Source organism: Trachinotus anak, unplaced genomic scaffold (assembly GCF_046630095.1).
Source record: "Trachinotus anak isolate AG129_WGS33_773 ecotype Australia unplaced genomic scaffold, CSIRO_AGI_Tana_v1 ptg000007l, whole genome shotgun sequence".
NCBI lineage: Eukaryota > Metazoa > Chordata > Actinopteri > Carangiformes > Carangidae > Trachinotus > Trachinotus anak.
Genome location: NW_027273858.1, coordinates 19,721,131 through 19,740,250, shown reverse-complemented (window position 1 = coordinate 19,740,250; position 19,120 = coordinate 19,721,131). Strand labels below are relative to the sequence as shown.

Sequence of the window (19,120 nt, the reverse complement as noted above, 5' to 3'; positions counted from 1 at the left end):
TAGGGAAAATTCCTCAGACAAATAAGGAAAGAAAGAAAGAAAGATAAAAATGAACCATACCATGGTAAAACACTCACTCACCCAACAGCCTTGAGGTCTTTATTTTAAGATATGAGCACTACAATGGTCATTAATCTTTACAGTGACATTTGAGAATGAAATCAGTACCACAAAACTCAAACAGAAGGAATGTATAATCCCTGTCACTTGTCAAGGAAACTTGGCCAGGTGTCTCCAGTGAAGATAGTAAAACAGTTTTCAAGATCTCTTCCTTGGTTTCTCTTCCGTTCAAGCAGCCGTGTCTGTAACTTCCTCATCTGTCATTAAAAATAGGAAGAATCAAAACAACAAAAACAAATTCTGATCAATATTGTAGGAGTTCAATATAGATCAGTTATGTGAGTAATGAAGTATAGGTTTGACCTCTTCCACATCTTGCTCTGCCGCTGCCATCTGCTCGCTGGCTGTGCCCCTGGGATTCCTGCGTCTATCCTGCATCTTCTCCACACGGGCCCGGATCTGCCGCTCTAGCTCACGGGCCGATCTGGAAAATTACAAATCAAAAGACTGAACATTTAGATGCTTAGGTAGGGCCACTGGTATCATATTCCTCATGGATGGTGGACAACTGTGACTAATAAAATTTAGTCAATTAAGATTTATTTTATCACTGAAGACAGAAAAGACTGAGGTGTGTTATCAAATCTTGTTTATGTGTTTTATCAAAGACATAATGTTGTTAAAGAAGAACAAAGGAAAATGCTGATGGTCTATGATGGGTGTATGTCTCTCTTTCTCCACTAGATGTCTCTAGCTCTCTGTCTGCATTTGCATGGCTCACAATTGTAAACCATGCAAAATGCCATTTGGTGGATAAGCCTTCAAGTATGTCTTGTATGATTTTCATGAATTAAACTGATACATTTTACATATGCATAAATTATACAAAGTTCCCTTTTAAGGACAGTACCCTTCAAAAATGAGGAGATGAAGATAAACATATAGTGTCAAAGCTAACAGGCATATTGACAAGACAAAACTAAAACAAACATCTCTGGTCAATTCTAATTTAAATAATTGTTTAGGTTTGAGGGTGTTGTGAATGTGTTCTATGTTTTTGGTTTGTAGAAGACAGTATTAATATTTTAGTCATCCAGAGTTCCCATGTACCTGGTCTCCTCACACTCTTGGATGGGCACGGTGGATGTCTGCCTCTGCAGAGTATCACTGCTTTCCTCCACATCAGGTTTTGAATCTGCTTCTGCTTCCTAGAACAGATAGCAGAGTTGTTTATTATAATGTACAACAGCACTTTGTTCTTGAGTGCAGAGCGTGTGTTCATATAGGATGATGCAACTGTTGCAACACATCCTACAAACAGCCTAAAGCTAAAGTTGCAACAAAACAGCCTCCCTGTGTCAAATTACCCAAATGGATTTTTCAGTGAACACTTACACTGGTGTTGCTGGCTGAATGCAAACATTATGAGGTACTCTTCAGCTACATGCATGGAAATGTAGCTGACAGTCAAATTACTGAACACCATCCATCTGCAAATGTCTGCAGTGTGTGCATGCCTGCAAGTATGTGCTGCTGCTTTGTTAGCACTGATGCAACATGCTCCACCACAGGCACTGGCATCTGTTGCTGCCTTCAACAGCACCAACATCATCATTAAGGATCACTGACACTGATTCTTGTTATGCTGCTAACTGAAAACCCATTCACGAGCATCAAGGGGGTTTATCTTGTAGTGAGTTCATATCTGTTGATTTTGTCCTCTATCCAGTGTGACAGAGGTGGTGCTCTACTGCCTCCTGGTGGTTACCATGTCGGCAAGTGGAAATTTAGGTGATTTATTCCACACATACCTCAGATTTTTTCTGTCTTTGATTCTTCTTCTCCTTGTGCTCTGACATTTTCTTCTCCTGTGTGACCTTGGCTTGTGTGCGCCAGTTCCGAAGAGCGTCTTGGCTTCTAAGGGAGACCCAGATAACAATGCACTGCAGTAGATTTATGTTAAGGACAATGGTTCTCGGGCAGTTGTTTCTAAATGGTTGCAAAAAGGTCTGTAAACATTGATTGTTCCTCTGTCGTTATATAGTGGACATAATATTGATCCCTTACTATTGGTCACTTGGACAAATGCCAGTTAGATACAGTGCAGCAATGCTTTATGAAACAACATTCTGCCTTACATGTGGTATGACCAGTCCAAAGTATTCTGTGTAATTCAGCCAAGGTAATCCAATGGTCAAAATGTAGAAGGACAGAGAACAGGGTATTTACAGTGCTATACTGAACTGAAAGTCTTTAAGCAGAAATCAGCTTACTTTCTCCTCTGCTCGAGAATAGCTTGCTTCTCTTTCAGCTCTTTCATTGCAGCCTGTCTCCTCTCCTCTGGCCTCTTCCAGTGTTGAGTGTCAAACAGGCGAAGCTCGGGAATTATGCCGGCCTTGGTTGTCGCCTTTTTTCTGACAAATAAATTGAAACAAAATACTTTATTTTACTGCTCTCCCGAGTTCGGAGTCCCAGTGGAGATAGCTGGGAGATTTTTATCACTTGGTGGAGAGTGTCATCAAAAAGTGTTGTGCTATTCTTTTTCAAGGCACCATGCCATATACTTTGCCCTCCACCACAAATCCAGTCTTGAGCCCTTAAGTTATCTGCTGAAACAAAACAAATCCATCTCCTCTATCTTACTATCAGATAGCCAATAACACTTTCACTGCATTAGAAACCTGAACAGGTGAAACTGATATATGTCCAACAGATATTTGCTTCCTGGATCCAAAATAGATAACATGTTGTTTTCATCTCTCTGAGCCCAGTTAAAAAAATGTACATGTGCAACTCAGACTCGGATCTTAGCTTTTTTAAGAAATAGCTTGACATTTGGGGAAATATGCTTGTTGACTTTCTGGCAGAGAGTGAGATGAGAACAGTAATACCACTCCTAAGTCTGTCTATTAAATATGAAGTTAAAGCCAGTAGCTGGTTAGTGCAACTTAGCATAAGGAGTGGAATCAGCTTGCAATGTCCAGTGGGAAGCTCATTAATAAACATGTTCTATCTATATTGTTTAAATTGTTAAAAAACTGAAGTGCAAAAACAACAAACTGCTGTTAGCGGGTTACATAAGTGGAGACTCCATTAACTTACTGGTCCCAGCTAAGAAATAGTCCAACACCTACCCCCCCATAAAATGGTGAATTGTAGTTTTTATACCTTTGTATGTACATAGTTAAAAATATTTATATGTATATAATTTAATCATTAGTGAGGTTTAGAGGTTCTGGTAGGCAGAGTTTGCAGCCTTTGGACAGGGCCAGTCCAGCTCTGTCCCCCTGTTTGCAGTCTTTATGATAACCTAAATGTCTCCTGGCTGTGACTTTATATACCTAAAGAGATAAGAGTTTATGAGTCTTCTCTTCAAACTCTTGCAAAGAAACCAAATAAACATGTATCCTAAAATGTCAAACCATTTTATATTAAGGATTTTCCCTTCAGAAATCTCTTATTCCTTTCATCCTAATACCTTTACTTACTTTTTGATAATAGGACGAAGATGCGACTTTGGGTTTCCATCACCCTGTGCTATAGAACCCAGCTCCGCTTTGTCCAGTAGGATCATCTGTTGTTTTAGCTCCTTGAACCTCTGCAGCTCATCCTCATCCACTGACTCATCCTGCTCCTCCACACTGGACCCCATCAGCTCTGACAGTTGGAGCCTCTCCACCACTGGCAATTCTACCAATTAAACAAACGTACAAAGTACAATGTACATGACAACTGGTTGATTACCAAGAATTACTAGTAGAATAGTTACTTTCCAGCCGTAGCAAAAGATTTATCAGCTTTTTACAAGCAAATTCACACAACCAGTAACAGCAGGTAAAACACTCCTTTCTAAACATCTATGTGGATTGCAGAGCAGAACATGTGGCCAGGAAGTTTTGAGTGAAATAAATATTCAGTGTCTGAAAGTTACTTTTAACCACATTTAGAATAATTAGATTCAAACTGACTAAATATTCCATGTTTTAACAGCTGGAAAAGGTTGATGACCATGCAGTATGTAAATGAATGGTGTATATTCAGATCTGCTTAAGTTATACTCTGAGCCAAATAAATGAAAGGCGAGTTCCCCCCACAGAGACCAGAGCCCTGTCTTTGTTAATAACCTTGTGGGCAGGGAGATGAATCGTTTGATTGAGGGGTGCAGCTCTGCTCATTGTGCAGCAGCAACCTCTCCTGTGGAGGGCTGTCTTGGGCTTCTCACAGTGATTACCTCTAGACAGTGCATTGTGACAGAGGGCTCCTGTTTAGAGCCCACAGGTTATTGATCATTTTCATCTGGCTAAAAATATTGCAGAGCTGGAACAGGGGTGTCAAAAAAAAAAAAAAAAAAAAAAAGTCAGCTGCATGGCACGCGCCGTCTCCAAGGGAACTGGAGTCACACCAGTGAAGCGGTACCAGGGCTAGGAGCTATTTTTGTGGCCAGCCATCCTATCTTTGACAAAAAGAGCAGATGGCTAGGATGCACGTGCATACTGAACACCTTGCTGCTGCCTTGTTCAGAGTTAAGGTGCCTTTGATTCACCTGGAGGGGCCTTCCTTGTGCTAACTTGCCGCTGAGCCATGGCACTCCTCAGGTACTGGAGGATGCCCTGGAGACCCTGGTGCACAATGCCTTGTGGAGGAAAACTGATGGGACAGTTCCCCAGGTTCAGGCCTTTGAGGGTAATCACATTTCCTGGGAAAAAAAGGCAAATATACAGCTGAAGTCATTTGAATTCAGCTGACACTCTTATACAGATTAATTCACTATGAATGCATCCATAGAAGAGGCTTACATGGTGTGCATACCTCCATTACCTTCATTAATTTAATGCAAGCAACAGTGCAGTAATAAGCATCAGTGATAACAGCTGAGAGGAAAGAAAAGCATTTTAAACCATATTGTATGTCCTTTCTATCAGTAACTAGTAGTTATTCATTGCATGTAATCTAGATCTAAATTTGCTGTCAGTGTGGCTAATTGAAACTGATGAAAGAGAGAGACAGCTCGTTATCTCAAAGAGCAGTGACGCTGCTCACTGACAGAGGTGACTGAACTCAACTCACCCAACTCTGGTGGAAGTTCTGAGATAGGATTCCCTTCAAGTAGTAATGTTTTCAGAGACCTACATGAACCAAATAATAGTTCAATCATTAGATGATTACTTACTTACTTTGATCAGATGACAGATGTTAATCCTAAAATGCACTGGGGGAAATTGTACAAGATATGCCTTAGTCAAAGAAACCCAGATATGCTTATATTAATGTGAATCTCATTTGCCACACTTTGGAATCATATTTATTTTTCAGAGCATGTTCTCATTAACAGAAGAACTCAAAAATAGAAAAATTCTCATCAAACAATATTATGAAATGTGGCAAATAAGCAAACTGTACTCCCCTGGTGGCCTAGGGGTTTGGCAACCATTGACATATATTTCAAAGAGCAGTTGCATAAGTCGCCTACCTGTGCAAGCCAATTTCAGCAGGGAGCGACACAATTTGGTTATTTCTGAGGTCCAGCCACTGCAGGTTGGGCAAGCTGATGAACAACGGACCTGGGATACTGGATATCTGGTTGCCTTCAAGATATAAATACTGAAGATGATACATTGAGTTGTTAGAATTAATAGATAATGCCGAGTAATAACTTAAACAGATTACATTGTTGGCCTAATGTTCCAGTGGAATGATTTTTGCTTGAAAACTACTGCAGCATACAGCATGCAGCTGGGCGTGTAGAGGTTGACAAGTGCACGGTAAAGTCAAAACTGACCTTTAGTGTGCTATTTTTCAAAATGCTTTCTGAAACATGTTTTAGCTTAGTTCTGCTCAGACACAATGTCTCTGTTGAAGAATGTTCTTCAGGCTCCTGTGGCTCAGCATCCTCAGGCACAAAGTGGAGGGTCTGTGGTTTGGCAGCACAGTTCCCAAAGACAGAGCTTCGCTGCAGGTCTTGAACCTCCTCCTTCTCCCTTGGGGAAGACATTGTAGAAGTGATGCAGTGATGGTGTCCAGGGTGTTCAGGTGTCTTTTTTCATTGGCATTTTCCTCCCTGTGTCTAAAGATAAGAAAGCTTGTGTGAGAGTCGAATTCAATCAAAATTTTCGTCTAAAATGTAGAATGCTTTCATTTGAGATTTTAGCTTGCCTGGAAGCAGGTGCTAGCCGTTCACCCTCCGCTGCTACCCAACATTAGCTAACATTAGCAAACAGTTCTTTTACTAATGCCCCCCCTTTGTCTGCTGAGCCACCGCCGTGTTAGCTTACCTGGTACTTGAGTAAACATGGCCGTAGACCTGTGAACCCCACCCTGCGACCTCTTAACAGAAACGGTTTAATAAAAATAAGAAAAAAAATGAAATAGGAAAATGTCTCGTTAAGTTGCGGCTACCGCCTCACGAGTTTGACGGAGTAACCATGGCAACGCGTTCAACACTAACTACGGCAACTGTCCATGTGCAAAACAGGCGAACTGCGATCATGATGGATCAACCACAGACTTTCTTCAGTTAAATAAATATATAATAAATAATAACAATAAATATAGATGCTATACTTTATGATGTGCAGTAGTGCGACAGGGCAGCAGCAGGAATAAATAAAGCTGGTGTGCAGGTTGAAGACAAAGTGTTAAATCTTTCTCCCCCTCAGTGATCCGGCACCACCCATCCATCTTCTGATGAGATGGTGGAACAATTCACTGAGGTTGATTTAGGCTGGAGGACAGCAGCAGCTCTCTGCTGGTAACAAGCGATGAAACCCTCCCGTTTGTACTGAGCTATCCTGGCTTCACCTATAGAGGCTGGTCCCTATGTGTTGATATGCATGACAGTCTGTGATACAGAGCTACGTCGACTACAGTCACTGGCCAGCAACTGTCACACTACTCTCACAAGTGTCAAGTTAGTCAGAACACCTAACAGAAGCTTCCGGTTCTGGCTTTCAATATAAAAGTCTCCTCAGCAAACGTTTACAGTAAAAGTATATATAAGGTATATAAAGATCGCACTGCACTAGAACGATTTTTTTTGGGGGGTATAAATCAAAAACTATTTTTTTCGGTTCACCAAAAGGCTACTTACGTGCTCTATAGGCTAAAGGCCATGGTGGAGCTATGGACTACAGTCAGTCCGTCACATGGTGAACATACTTATTCGCTCAAACATATTTATATATATATATTTGTCAAGACTGCACATAATCCCTGCTTAATTTTGCGCGTCATATTGCTCTGACCATGATTTATTACCCACACCGACTTTAACTTGAAATTGAACTGGACTATTCACAGCTTCACTGTAAATAATTTAACTTCTTTGATCAATTTAATCGATCTATCTATTATTATCTATCTGTTTGCATTTACAAGTTCTCCAACTGATCGCGATGATGCTTCCGCCAGTTGCTTCTAATTTGAGGTGACTTCAGTGATTTCAGTATAATAGCTTTCTTTTTTAATGCTTTTATTTTCAACGCCACATAGCTTGACTTCCTGTTTCCTCTTCGCTAAGTGTGTGAAAGTCGACGCAGCTCTCACTCTCAGCCCCGACAAACATAAGTCTCTCGGTTCGCGCTGTTGGGCTACGGACGACAACTGAACAACACCAGCACGGAGTGATTACACTCACCTCCAGCTGTTGCCGCCCGGACAGTCTCTCTCTGCGGACACCTGACAGCCCGTCGGTGCCGCCACCTCGCCGCCCCCCCTGCTTTTGAGAGACTTTGACTCGCGGTGCTCACAATTTCGGCAGAATAAACAACGGATAAGTAAAGCGAAATAACGGACACGGTTTGGGTGAAATGTGTGGTTATTCCCGCTGTCTTTTTAGGAGGGTGTCCAACACAGAGCTGTAGTTTCTCTCCAAGAGGCAAGGAATGCAATCTGAGCATCAATGTTTCACTGGGGCAAGTGGAAGAAGAGGATGGGAGCCAATAGTTCTTCAAAGAGACCAGTTTTCGATGAAAAGGAAGATGGTGAGTGGTGGAAAAGTAAAACGCGGCTTTCCCGGGACCGTGAAATAAAACACATGTAGGACTTGTGGCTAACAGTCTCTGTTTATATCAGCTGTGTTCCTATTTAACTGTGTCTCTCAAGTTAGCACTAGCATGTGGAGCCAAAGCCACCGAAGTTGTGAAAGTTTCTCCTTTGACGGAGGAGCACTTGCTGTTTAGGCGGTTGGAGTTGATGCTAAAAGAGGCATGTTACCTACATTTAGCAAAGGAAGTCTTAGAAATGTTGTGGGCGTTAAGTCCAGCCTCCTGTACTGTCTGTCAGATCTAGTTTCCACAGGCGATGATATAAAGGCTAAGTATCCTTAAATTTGTATTTTCATCACACTCACAAACGCCCACATAACGAACACTGACAGCATATAAAGTTGCTGTTTCAAATGAGCTTATGTGCAGATGAGGTGAATATCATTCTCACAGGGCAGAGAGTGTGGCATCCCCACTGTCACTTAAAGAAAAACTGTGAGAAAATACGTTAATGCCTGAATGAACCCTTTGAAATACGGACTATTTGAAGACAGAGAGCTAATTGCATGATTAAGACAAGATTAGTGTCATGCATGGAAGTAATGTGAATTCATGATATCTTGTCAGTATATGGGAAATAAGCCTCTTGCAAGTAAACCCCATAAGCTCGGCACTGAATCACAGAATCTGCATGATAGACTGTTGCAGAAATCCACTGTTGATACGGAGCTGTCATCTGTGTGCTGGCCAAGTTACAGGCAAAACTTGAGTAAATGAGGTCATTTCTCTGCAGGGATATGGTCATATGGCTTCTGTGTGTGTGTGCGCATATGTGTGTGTGAGTGTTTGTTTTGTATTGCATGCAAGGATAACCCAATTAAGCTTACAGCTTTTTGCGGATAGCCTTCAAGAAAAGTGTCCAGCACTAATTCAAATTATTATCAAGGGGAGTGGTTATTTAAAAGAATAGGAGTGGTCACACAGCCCTAAGTGCTACGCTCTCACCCTTTCATTGAGCAGCTGATCAAAGGCCAAATTGAGGTTCAGAGAAATCTACTTGGCCAGAGTGTGAGTTACATCATCAGCATCATTATAGTGATTATACGTGCCTTTTGTCAAAACCACTATCATGATGCATAAGACTGAGGTTCTTTGGTGCAAAGGTGCTTTTATTTGATGTCATCACACCAGGATGTACTCTAGAGTGCGTCCCTTTATGCAGCAATAAAACACTCCTCTGCTGAACACGTAGTGAACAGTAGCTGTGTGCTGAGCGCATACAAAAGAAACGACTGTTAATGTCAGTCTGATCACCTTGAACACTTGTGAAGCACTGATTCTACACCGCCTTTGTAAACCAGCTGCTTCTCTCTCACCCTGCTCATTCAAAGAGTTGCCTAGCACTGATAATAGTCTGAGCAAACCACGGTGCACTGTGCTGTGGATGCTGACTTAGACTAGAGATGTCTCTTGCAGACTGTCAGGTCTCTTAGAAACAGTATCTCTTGGCTTCTTGGAAAACAGCATATGGCCTACATTAGGCAGTAATATTAGAGCAGCGTTTGGCTCAAAAGGCTGCAAACATAATCAGGCGGTCAGGTTGATGTCCAAGCGTAGCTGCCAAAAGGGCTTTTTTGGCAGGTAGTTTGATTAGCGAATGAAGGCTGTGGGACTGATTGAGGTGCACATCCTGATCGTTGCTGTGTTGCCTCCCCTGCCGAAACTTCAACAACAGCAATCAGGGCAAGAGACTAATACAAGTCAGTGGTAGATAAATAGTGGTGAGCCTGCAGTCTCTTTTTTTCCCTCTTTGGTAGCTAAATAAATGAATGTTTAATTTCAGAAACCACCACATCCTACGCCAGTGGTTTCCAAGCTTTTTACCAACATGTTGGTAGCTATGCTAAGTTACGCTAACCAGCTGCTGCAGATAGCTTCATGTTTACTGCGAGTGGTATTGATCATCCCATCTAATCCTTGGCAATAAAAGTGAATACCTAAACTGTTGAAGTGTTCAGTAGCTATAGTTGGCTCCCTTTGTCACTGGTCGTATGCATTAATGAGCTAAAACAAAGACTTCAAAGAGAAAGTCCTCCTCTCTCGGATTCTTAAATATCATGATTTTTAAATGCCTGAAGTCGCTTGCTTTTCTCATAACTATCGATTGTTGGCTGCTGGTCAGATTAAGCCCATTACTTTGGGCTTCTGTAATCTCTGGTGGGTATTTGTCAATATTTTATGAATTTTATGAACAAAATAATTAAATCCTTCACTTGGAAAGAAAACAATCACCAATTGCAGCTGTATTGTAAATGAACAAAATCACTCCACAAACTGTTAACACAGCAGGAGGTGAATGACTGAGTGTAGACACTGTTTAGTAGAACTATTGGCCAGGCTCCAGACAAAGGAGCACTTCACTCTGTCCAAGTCCTCATCTGAACGTGGAACAGCACTGGCTTGTTGCTTTTTGAAAGAGAGTACTTGTGGGAATGTGCTACAGTATTCAGGAGAGAGTGCAGAAACTGACAAATGCTTTAATCCAGTATGGGTGTGGACTTGGCGTACTTGTTATTTTTGCTCCAAAGGCTTTACAAAGTATGCAAAACGTGGGCATGATTGTGCATGCAGAAGATGCTGTTAATTGTGTTGTCTGTTTATTGTGTTATTATATTGTTGTAGCCATTTGATCCTCCTTGTTAAGCCAAAGGCAAATTTCCACTTCTGTGGACAATAAACTTCTGTTCTTTGTGTAGGCGCATGTGTGTGCGAGCCTGAATGTCTGAGCGTGTGCGTGACTGCTCTTCCCGTCAAGGATAAGTATGTGAGGCAATGAAAGCAGATTTGGTTGAGGATAAAGATAGATGCAGAGTGAGATGGCTGATTACTTGCGCTGAGTACTGAGGCGCTCACTTTCTTTCATCTCTGTTACAGACTCTCAATTTCTCTCACTCTCTTTATTCAACTCAACTTCATGGCTGCCTGCAGCTACTGGCCACTCGCCACAGCAGAGGTCCACTGTAATTGGTCTCAGCAGTTACACAATAGGTGGGGAATACTGTCGTGGTCATATTGCGGTATCATCTGATTGCAGAGTGCGGCCACAGTTCAGACTCTTGGGTATTTCCCTTGTAGAGTTACAGTTCATTTAACAAACTGTCATCAATCTCAGAAATGATTACGCAATGTAGGGCTCACTGATATGGAGAAAATGTGTAATGTAGACCTCTATATGTGGCATTCATAGAGTAATCTGTTTTTACATAAATAGAATCATGTAAAACTATACTGAACAAAAATGTAAACGCAACACTTTTTTCATCTTACTCCCATTTTTCATGAGTTGATATAAAAGATGTGAGATTTTTTTCTACACACACAGAGGGTTCACAAATGTGTTCAAATCTGTGTTAGTGAACGCTCTTCCTTCACCAAGATCATCCATCCACCGGACAGGTGTGGCACATCCAGATGCTGATTACGCAGCGTGATTGCTGCACAGGTGTACCTCTGGCTCGTCACAATAAAAGGCCCCTCTAAAATGTGAAGCTTTATTTTGATAAAAGGCACTTATCAGACACTGAACAATGGGAGTGTTGCGTTTATATTTTCGTTCCATATAGAAAATACTAAAATTTCACTTTACACGTGTCAGTAATCCAATTTCATTATGACGTTTAAAAATGGTGTCGTACTTATATATAACAGCCACATAGTTGGCCCCTTAATTGTAGTAATGAACTGCTGGCAGGTCACATCTGACAGTCTTTCTACATCTGACTGACTGCATCCACGGCCACTGTTGACAGCGTAGGCCTTTTCACAGCAAGTGTCCCAGTGAGTCATGACAGTGTGACAGTGAGCCAGCCCGAACGGTGCCAGCACCCTGAAACTGAAGCAGCCAAATGGTATTTATCCATCATTCATTTTATTATTTACACCTGTGCTTTTCCTACTGCGACATGTCAAAATGTGCTCTGTGAAGAAGAAGACCTCGAGTGCAATTCATCGCACTGTGAGGGTCACTTTTTCCCCCAACTGGTAGCTTTTTCATTCTGATACAAATCTCATAAAAGCAGCTCACAGTGCCCCGTGTGTGCTTTTTGTCCATCACTCCAGTCTTACGTAACCTTGTTAGCTTCAGGTGATGTGCAGGTGATGACAGTCGTAGCAGCTCCAGTGCCAGAGTGAAGCAGTCTTCAAAGAGATGAGCTCAGCTTGATGCTGAGGTGACAACAGAGGGAAGAAAGGGCGCTCTTGCTTGTTGAGGTGTTTGTGCCTGTGCCTGTTTCTGTGTAGGGAGGAAGGGATTAGGATAAGGGGAATACAATTGATGTAAGCGGGGATGGTGGAGAAAGTCTGCATGGGTTCTCTCTCACCTGCTGATTGTTTTGTTTTTCATTTCTGTTGTTTTTGTAGAGGTCAGCAAAGTGCACCTCAAATGAAAGACTGGAACTGATAAGAGGAGCATCTTACAGAGTAAAATAAAGTGTCTCCCATAGGCACCCTTGCAGCAGTAGTTAGGGTAGTTTAATATTTGGCTCTGTGGTCGTACACCTCTTTGGAGAAATACATTACTGCTTTCAGCCCGCCCTCAGCTCATCCCCACCACTTCGATTACTGAACTAGATTCATGATGGAGAGAGGAGAAGCAGCACTCTTGCCTAGACAATTCCTGCGGGAAACCTGAATGAAACTGTAAGTACATGTTCACTGTGCCCGTGCTCAGGCAAGCTCGTAGCAAATCGGAGAGGGTAAAAACCTGGATCACAAAGTCAACACAAGTTGCTTGACAGACTGACAGATATAAACTCTCTGTAGTTTATAAACTCATTCATTATGTGTGTGTGTGTGTGTGTGTGAAGTGACTGAATGTATTTGTAGGGAGGCCTTTGTGCAATGTAGTGTGACAAAGCCTGGGCTTCTATGTTTCATTTGGCAGCAGTCCAGACATTATTGCCCATAGAAACTAATTAAAGCCAGTTTTCAGAGAATCTCAGCATCCCTGCACTGGTTCTATGTCAAATGTATTTTCTCTTTTTTTTTGTTTTTTTCTAGAAAAGTAGTATGGCTGGTTCTATAAACGTTTAAGTGTAGAGTCTTTACCTTTTTGGCTAAGTACTTATATAGCTTCAGTTAATCAAAAAAAAAAAAAAAAAAAAAAAAAGTTACAGGGTGGATTATATTCCATTAGCCAGGGATGCCTCCTCAGTTAGTGTGGCTACACTGGTCAAGCTTTTCATTCTCACATGGCACAAAGACATTTTACAGGTGATGTCAGTGATAAGGTTTAACACTCAAAATTCAATGCGTCCTTAATGTCAGTCAGAGGTGGACATCTTGCTGGCCGAAATGACAACTGTTACTGGCAGATGTCATAAGCTACAGCTTGCTAGCTAATTCATCTAATGTTATCTTCATGAATTTGGTGAAATTGCCATTCCAAGCTGGGAGCTGTCTTGTTTTAAAACCCTGTAAAAGGGGTATGTATGGACATGATGACTATACTCACATATTGTTCTAAAAGACAGAGGCTACAGCTACATCTCTCAGGCAGAAGGTTTGCGTTCTCACCAGCAGTTAATCAATGTAGACATGAAAATAAAGAAACAGCATTATAATACTGCAGTGAGGAGCTAGTTAGTCTTGTAGTAACCTGGATATGAAAGGTAAAAAGAGCAAACTGTAATTTCATCTACCAGAACCCTCTTGGCTGCTTTGCTAATATACTTGTTTGTATTTTCAAGCCATATTCACTTTACACATTACTGGATTAAAAGCCTTTGGGATAAGGACTAATCAATATGTTTGGTAACATTAGCAGGGGTGGCTGGAGTGTAAACTTCCCCAAATCCCCAAAAAAGGGAAAGACATAGCTGCTAATGTTAGCTTAACCTCTGATAGCATCCAGACATACTACACAGTTGATGTGCGCAGGATTGAATTTTATGTAACCTGTAAATAAGGCCTCCTAGGCCTTGCAAGTAGCTTAACTTTTGGTTACTACTGTAGGTAGTTAGCTAGTTGACATGCTAAAGGTTGCAGCTTATTTTAGAGGAGATAAACAATTGACTGTAGTTTTTACACTGTTGCTGTTGTTTTATTTTGTCTTAAAAGTTAAAAAGATAAAACCCTCTTTATATAGGCCTAGTGAATTTTACCCCCTACTACAGCCCCAAGCACCTGACCACACTGCTTCAACGTGTGAGAAATCCAAAGCTCGACAGACGTGGTTCCTAAGCTATGAATGGACCGTCACTGTAATCAAAGTAATAAAATCCATTAACAGTGGATGTAATTTCTTAACTTCAGATCGTAACTTGATCTATAGTTGTAAGATCTTAAAATGCAGTATTTCTGCTTCAGCATGCAAACTCTTAACTGTTAATTAAATTAGTGTTGGTGAGGTTTTTTATTATGGCCGTCCATCAGAGATTGGATTTTTCTTTCAGGAGCCTATTTGTAACTGAGAGAATGAGGTCGGAGCAAGGTGATTCTGTTCTTCACATTACTGCACGAGGACAGGACAGGACTGCCAGCCTGTTGGTCAGCCTCTTTGATGTCAGAATACCACACCACCCACTACCACTCTACTTGTTAATGTAGCGCTTTGAGCTCACTTATGTTGCCAGAGAGTTTGTCACACACATTATGTCTACATGCACATGAGAAACATGGTTATATAGAGAATTCAGGTTAAAGAAGGAAATCAGAGAATGTGACTTTGGATTTAATTATTTGGGACAGTAGGATGCACCACTACTTGTAACAGTCTTCCCTTTCATCCTTCTGCAGAAAGCAGTATCTTCCCTGTCTGATGTCTGTCTCAAAATCCAGTAAAAAACCCAGTTTCTGTCACACGTGGCTGAAAGTGAGTTTTTTCCAGCAGAAATCAAACCATGTTAACCAGGTTTGCCTCATTCCCTTGTCCCCCTTTGAAAACTGAATTTCTCATTTACATGACATTTTAGAAATCGGATTTCTGCAGACAGCCAATAGTAAGCAGGTTGTTTCTGCACATGCAAACACAATGATTCACTGGTGGCACACAAACACACACATCCATATTCTCATTCTTGAAATGTGCCACACTGACTGGCCACTGAAATGTTACTCTATTAAATCTGACAGACTCCTCCTTTCCAGCTGCCTATTGTGTCCCCAGGGGAGTGTGTATGCAAACACATCTCCGTCACTCCATAGATCATGGGGTCTATAAAAACAATCGCACTGCTTCTTACAGGTGTTGAAAGAAATGTGTCTCAGTGGACATCACAGACTAAGAAAAAAGGTGTTCAACAATCTAGGGGTTTTGGAAATTGGGTTTGGGTTGAGGCATCATGTGAGTGCACACCTGACAAGTGAACTGAATATATAGCTCTGTCCTAAATACCTGTGAGGACTAACAGAAGTCAGGTGTATCTGGGCCAGAGCACAACGTGTCCTGCCTCTGCCTCGAATCAGAACTGTTAAGGGGAAAGAACTAGGCCACAGTGTCCATTTCCTCTCACCTTAAACACACACTTAAATGCAGTGTCATACATGCCTTGCTTCAGTGCAAGCACAATTTGGCCAAGTTAAAGTATTATATCTCTTTCTGTGGTGGGAGAACAATGGTACAGTGTTGCCTAAATGAAGCTGTTTTATTTTAACCCCATTGTAGGTGGGCTTTTGTGTGCACAGTGATTTACTGATAAAATGAATCATCTTCTGCCTGGTTAGTGCACCCCAAATTTGTTTGCATTGTAAACATTTCTTGAAAATGACCTCGTTTAGGATTGGAGATGTTTTTGTGACTTCATTTGTCGTATATCTTCCCACGGAAGCACATACTTCTGTGCTTCTGTGTTTTGTGTCCATGTGAAGACAGCTGGTGTTGGAAGTGAAGATGCATTATTCAGCCCTCTGTGTCCTTTCACCTTTGAGGGGTTAAGAATAAAGAGTGTTGCCTTTTCTTCAAAACTCAATATCTGAGCCGTTTTGTTTTGTTTTTACTCACTGGACAGTAGAGGACTCTATTTACAGAGCACCATCACTATTTTTTCTTAGTGAGACTCTTTGTGACTGCACTTCCGCCTACGATCCTTCTACCGCATCCCCTCCCACCGCCTCCCACCAGGCTCTAAATAGATCCATAATGTCTCCCCTCTGTGAACAGTTGAAAGGTTAGTATGGCATTTTAACCCTGGAGCGTGGTCCTTTTCTTCACGGTGATGTCACAGCCCAGTGGTTTGTGAAACCAGGTCGGTGGAAACACTTAGGGTTGGGTGCTGAGATACGCTTCTTAATTGGAAGAACTTGTTCCAAATAAGTGGGCAGCAGGGAGTTTGGACCCACTCAGCAGCTGTCTACATATTTGGTTGCGCCTGAGTCAGTGCTTGTGTGTAGTGTTAACAATATGGTGGATGATCTCTCTTGAAGCAGTTGCCAAAATGCCCCACTTAAAAACAAGTGTAAAGTGTAAAACAGTAAACATTCAACTTGTGCAGGAAAAGACAGAGAATGTGGGTATTTTTTCATATTTTGACTTCCATTTTTACCAAAAAGGAATTACAAAATAGTTGTGCTGTTAAAGAAAAGGCTCTTTTTACCTCTAACATGTTTTTGTTTCTTTGTTGCTTAAATTAAATGCAAAAAATCACAAACAAGACTTCAGAAGAACTAACATTGCTTAGCAGAATCAATCAAGACAGTAAAAATTAAACATTTATTTTCAATTTTGAGTCATCAGCTGATTATTTTCTTCACTAATAGATTTGTCATTGTCAAAATTGTGACAATTGCCCTTTCTTGAACTGAAAGTGAATTCTTTCTGAGAGTAAAGGGTGAGCTTGTTTTGTCCATCTGTTAATCCAGAACCCACAGATGTTCTGTTAACAATAGTTAAAGGTGGAGAAGAGCAGAACATATGCTCATTAATTAGATGGCATAAGCAAATGTTTGCTTGAAAATTGTCTCAAACGATCAATAGATCATCAAAATAGTTTTACAGTTCATTTTCCGTCCATCAATTTATTTAATTAAGCCAGTAATTGCCTCAGATTTAAAAGACAACCATAGCAGCATGATGAAGCTTTTGCTGCACCTTGAGCTTTAATGGTTGCGCAGTAGCTGACCTGGTTTCATAGTGCTGGGCTGGGATGATGACCTTTGAGGAATCAGCGGGGCTCTCCAATAAATCCATTGGTTTTTCAGCAGAGAAACTTAACACTGTGCTGCAGGAGTAAGTCACACTGACTTCCGCTGCAGACGATCTATATGTATTGTCTGACCTCAGATATAATAATCGGCTGTAGGTAGTTCACTAGAAGTCCAGCACTGCGCCTTCCCTGTGTTTTATTAACGAGCCAAGTCATGATGAATACACAATGTGCCAATGCTGGGCCAGCAGTTGTAAATCGCAGTGAATTAATTATGCCAGTACACGGACTAGGAGATGATGTGGCAGCGCTGTAATATAACATACACAGTGTAAAACACACACACACACACACACACACACACACACACACACACACACACAAAGGGACACATTACCATGGTAACCTCAGAAGTTTTCACACAGTCCAGATGATGTTTCTTTGAGACAATGCTGTGCATGCAAGAGTCCCCCTGCTGCAGTGCAGAATTATCCTCTGAAGTGTTCTCATCTTGCTCGCTTTTTGTCTTGACAGCCTTTAGATGAACGATGCAGCCTCCCGTAGTGACTTCTGTGTGTGTAGATGTCCAATTTCACATCTCTTTCATTTTCTATGGCATGGCTCCTTGTTTGTGAAGATTTACTTGACATCTGTATATATTTTTCATGCCTCATTCAACCCTACAGTCAGAGAATACAGGTCACACACACTGTGTAAATGAGGTTTTCCTGTATCTAAATGTAAATGCTGATTATGAATGCAGTGTCAGTTATCAGTGCTGATACTGACCTTATTAAATTTTCTGTTCATTTACAGCTGTACATCAACATTCATAAAGTTAGCACTGATACTGCCACTTCTCAAATGTGCTTCACAGTGAATACATTTCAATGTGATGGTTTGTGAAGTTTTCGCCATATATAATTTTAAGGTTCACTCTTGTTCCTGGCGCACCATATCGTTTTTTTGTCGAGTCATTTTCTTAATCTTTTGTTGGGAGGAAACTTTGCATGGATGCCATACATTTCTACAAGTACAAAGCTTGAAAAAGGAAAATGATACTCAGTATCAGCCAGTACCCAGAGTTTTGTTATTGGAATCGACAGAGAAATAATTTGAGTGGTGCATCCTTTCTGCTAAACATTGGAGATTACTCTACCATCATGTTTGGCCTGCTCTGACAGAACAGAGCGAGACGCATATACTGGATTATGCATCTTTACATTTTTCCAGCGGTAAAATTGAAGAATATGCACAGATGTCTGAAGATATCAGTCACTCAGGTTATTGTAGAAAGTCATCAGAATTTAAAAAGTTAAGGACGAGGATAGGAAACCAGAATCCTGGCGAGCATCTCTATGCACTGAAGTCTGGGGAGTAGATAGTAGGAGGTGAATGATGGATGAAAAAATTAACAGGCATGACCGCTCAGGGAGAAAATCTGTATTTTTTTTATCAGTTGGCGAAAAAACACCCAATAAAACTTTGCCAGTTGATATGTGCAAACCTGATCTGCGCCCTCTATTGATCCTTAAGGCACCAGCAGTTCAAGTTCTCTCTAATTCAATGAGTAACCTTAGCAACAAGGTACGGTGTATGAATCACATGCCCCACTAGTTGTTTTTGAGTAGAGGTTCATCACATTAATGAGGCACACAAACACAGCCAGGAAAAAAAAGCAGCCAGATCAAGCCTTAATGGCTGCTTTAATTTTCCAGCAGTATGACTCTTTTGTGTCATCATAAAAGCCGTCCAGTAGATGAAGATAAAAAATAAAAAAAAAACACTTTCAGGGTAATTAATGCACAAGGAAGGACACTCAAAGACAGTGTAACCACATGACAGTCTGCCCACGGGGAGCGGCAACTCACCACAGGAATTGAATATGGAGTTGCACCAGCACACCCTCTTTGTGGATCTCCCTATCCTTGTCCAATT

At 41.2% G+C, this 19,120-nt stretch overlaps 2 protein-coding genes across 2 annotated transcripts in view; one reads left to right on the top strand and one right to left on the bottom strand.

Moving 5' to 3' along the window:
• Positions 1 to 77: 77 nt before the first annotated feature.
• Positions 78 to 6,515, bottom strand: LOC139623226 (leucine-rich repeat-containing protein 27-like). The gene is made up of 11 exons (XM_071481275.1): positions 6,333 to 6,515; positions 5,840 to 6,124; positions 5,531 to 5,661; positions 5,128 to 5,186; positions 4,604 to 4,756; positions 3,549 to 3,750; positions 2,334 to 2,474; positions 1,872 to 1,977; positions 1,171 to 1,268; positions 424 to 544; positions 78 to 317 (listed from the first exon to the last, which is right to left on the bottom strand). Exons 2-11 carry the CDS (start codon positions 6,050 to 6,052, stop codon positions 204 to 206), a joined length of 1,338 nt encoding a protein of 445 aa, XP_071337376.1. The 5' UTR covers positions 6,053 to 6,124; positions 6,333 to 6,515; the 3' UTR covers positions 78 to 203.
• A 624-nt stretch (positions 6,516 to 7,139) lies between these two features.
• Positions 7,140 to 19,120, top strand: part of LOC139623223 (serine/threonine-protein kinase 32C-like) — a 75,305-nt gene continuing 63,324 nt past the window's right edge. The window contains exon 1 of the mRNA XM_071481271.1: positions 7,140 to 8,039. Within this exon, the coding sequence (XP_071337372.1) occupies positions 7,958 to 8,039 (82 nt within the window). The 5' untranslated portion in view covers positions 7,140 to 7,957. The remainder of the gene's footprint in view (positions 8,040 to 19,120) is intronic.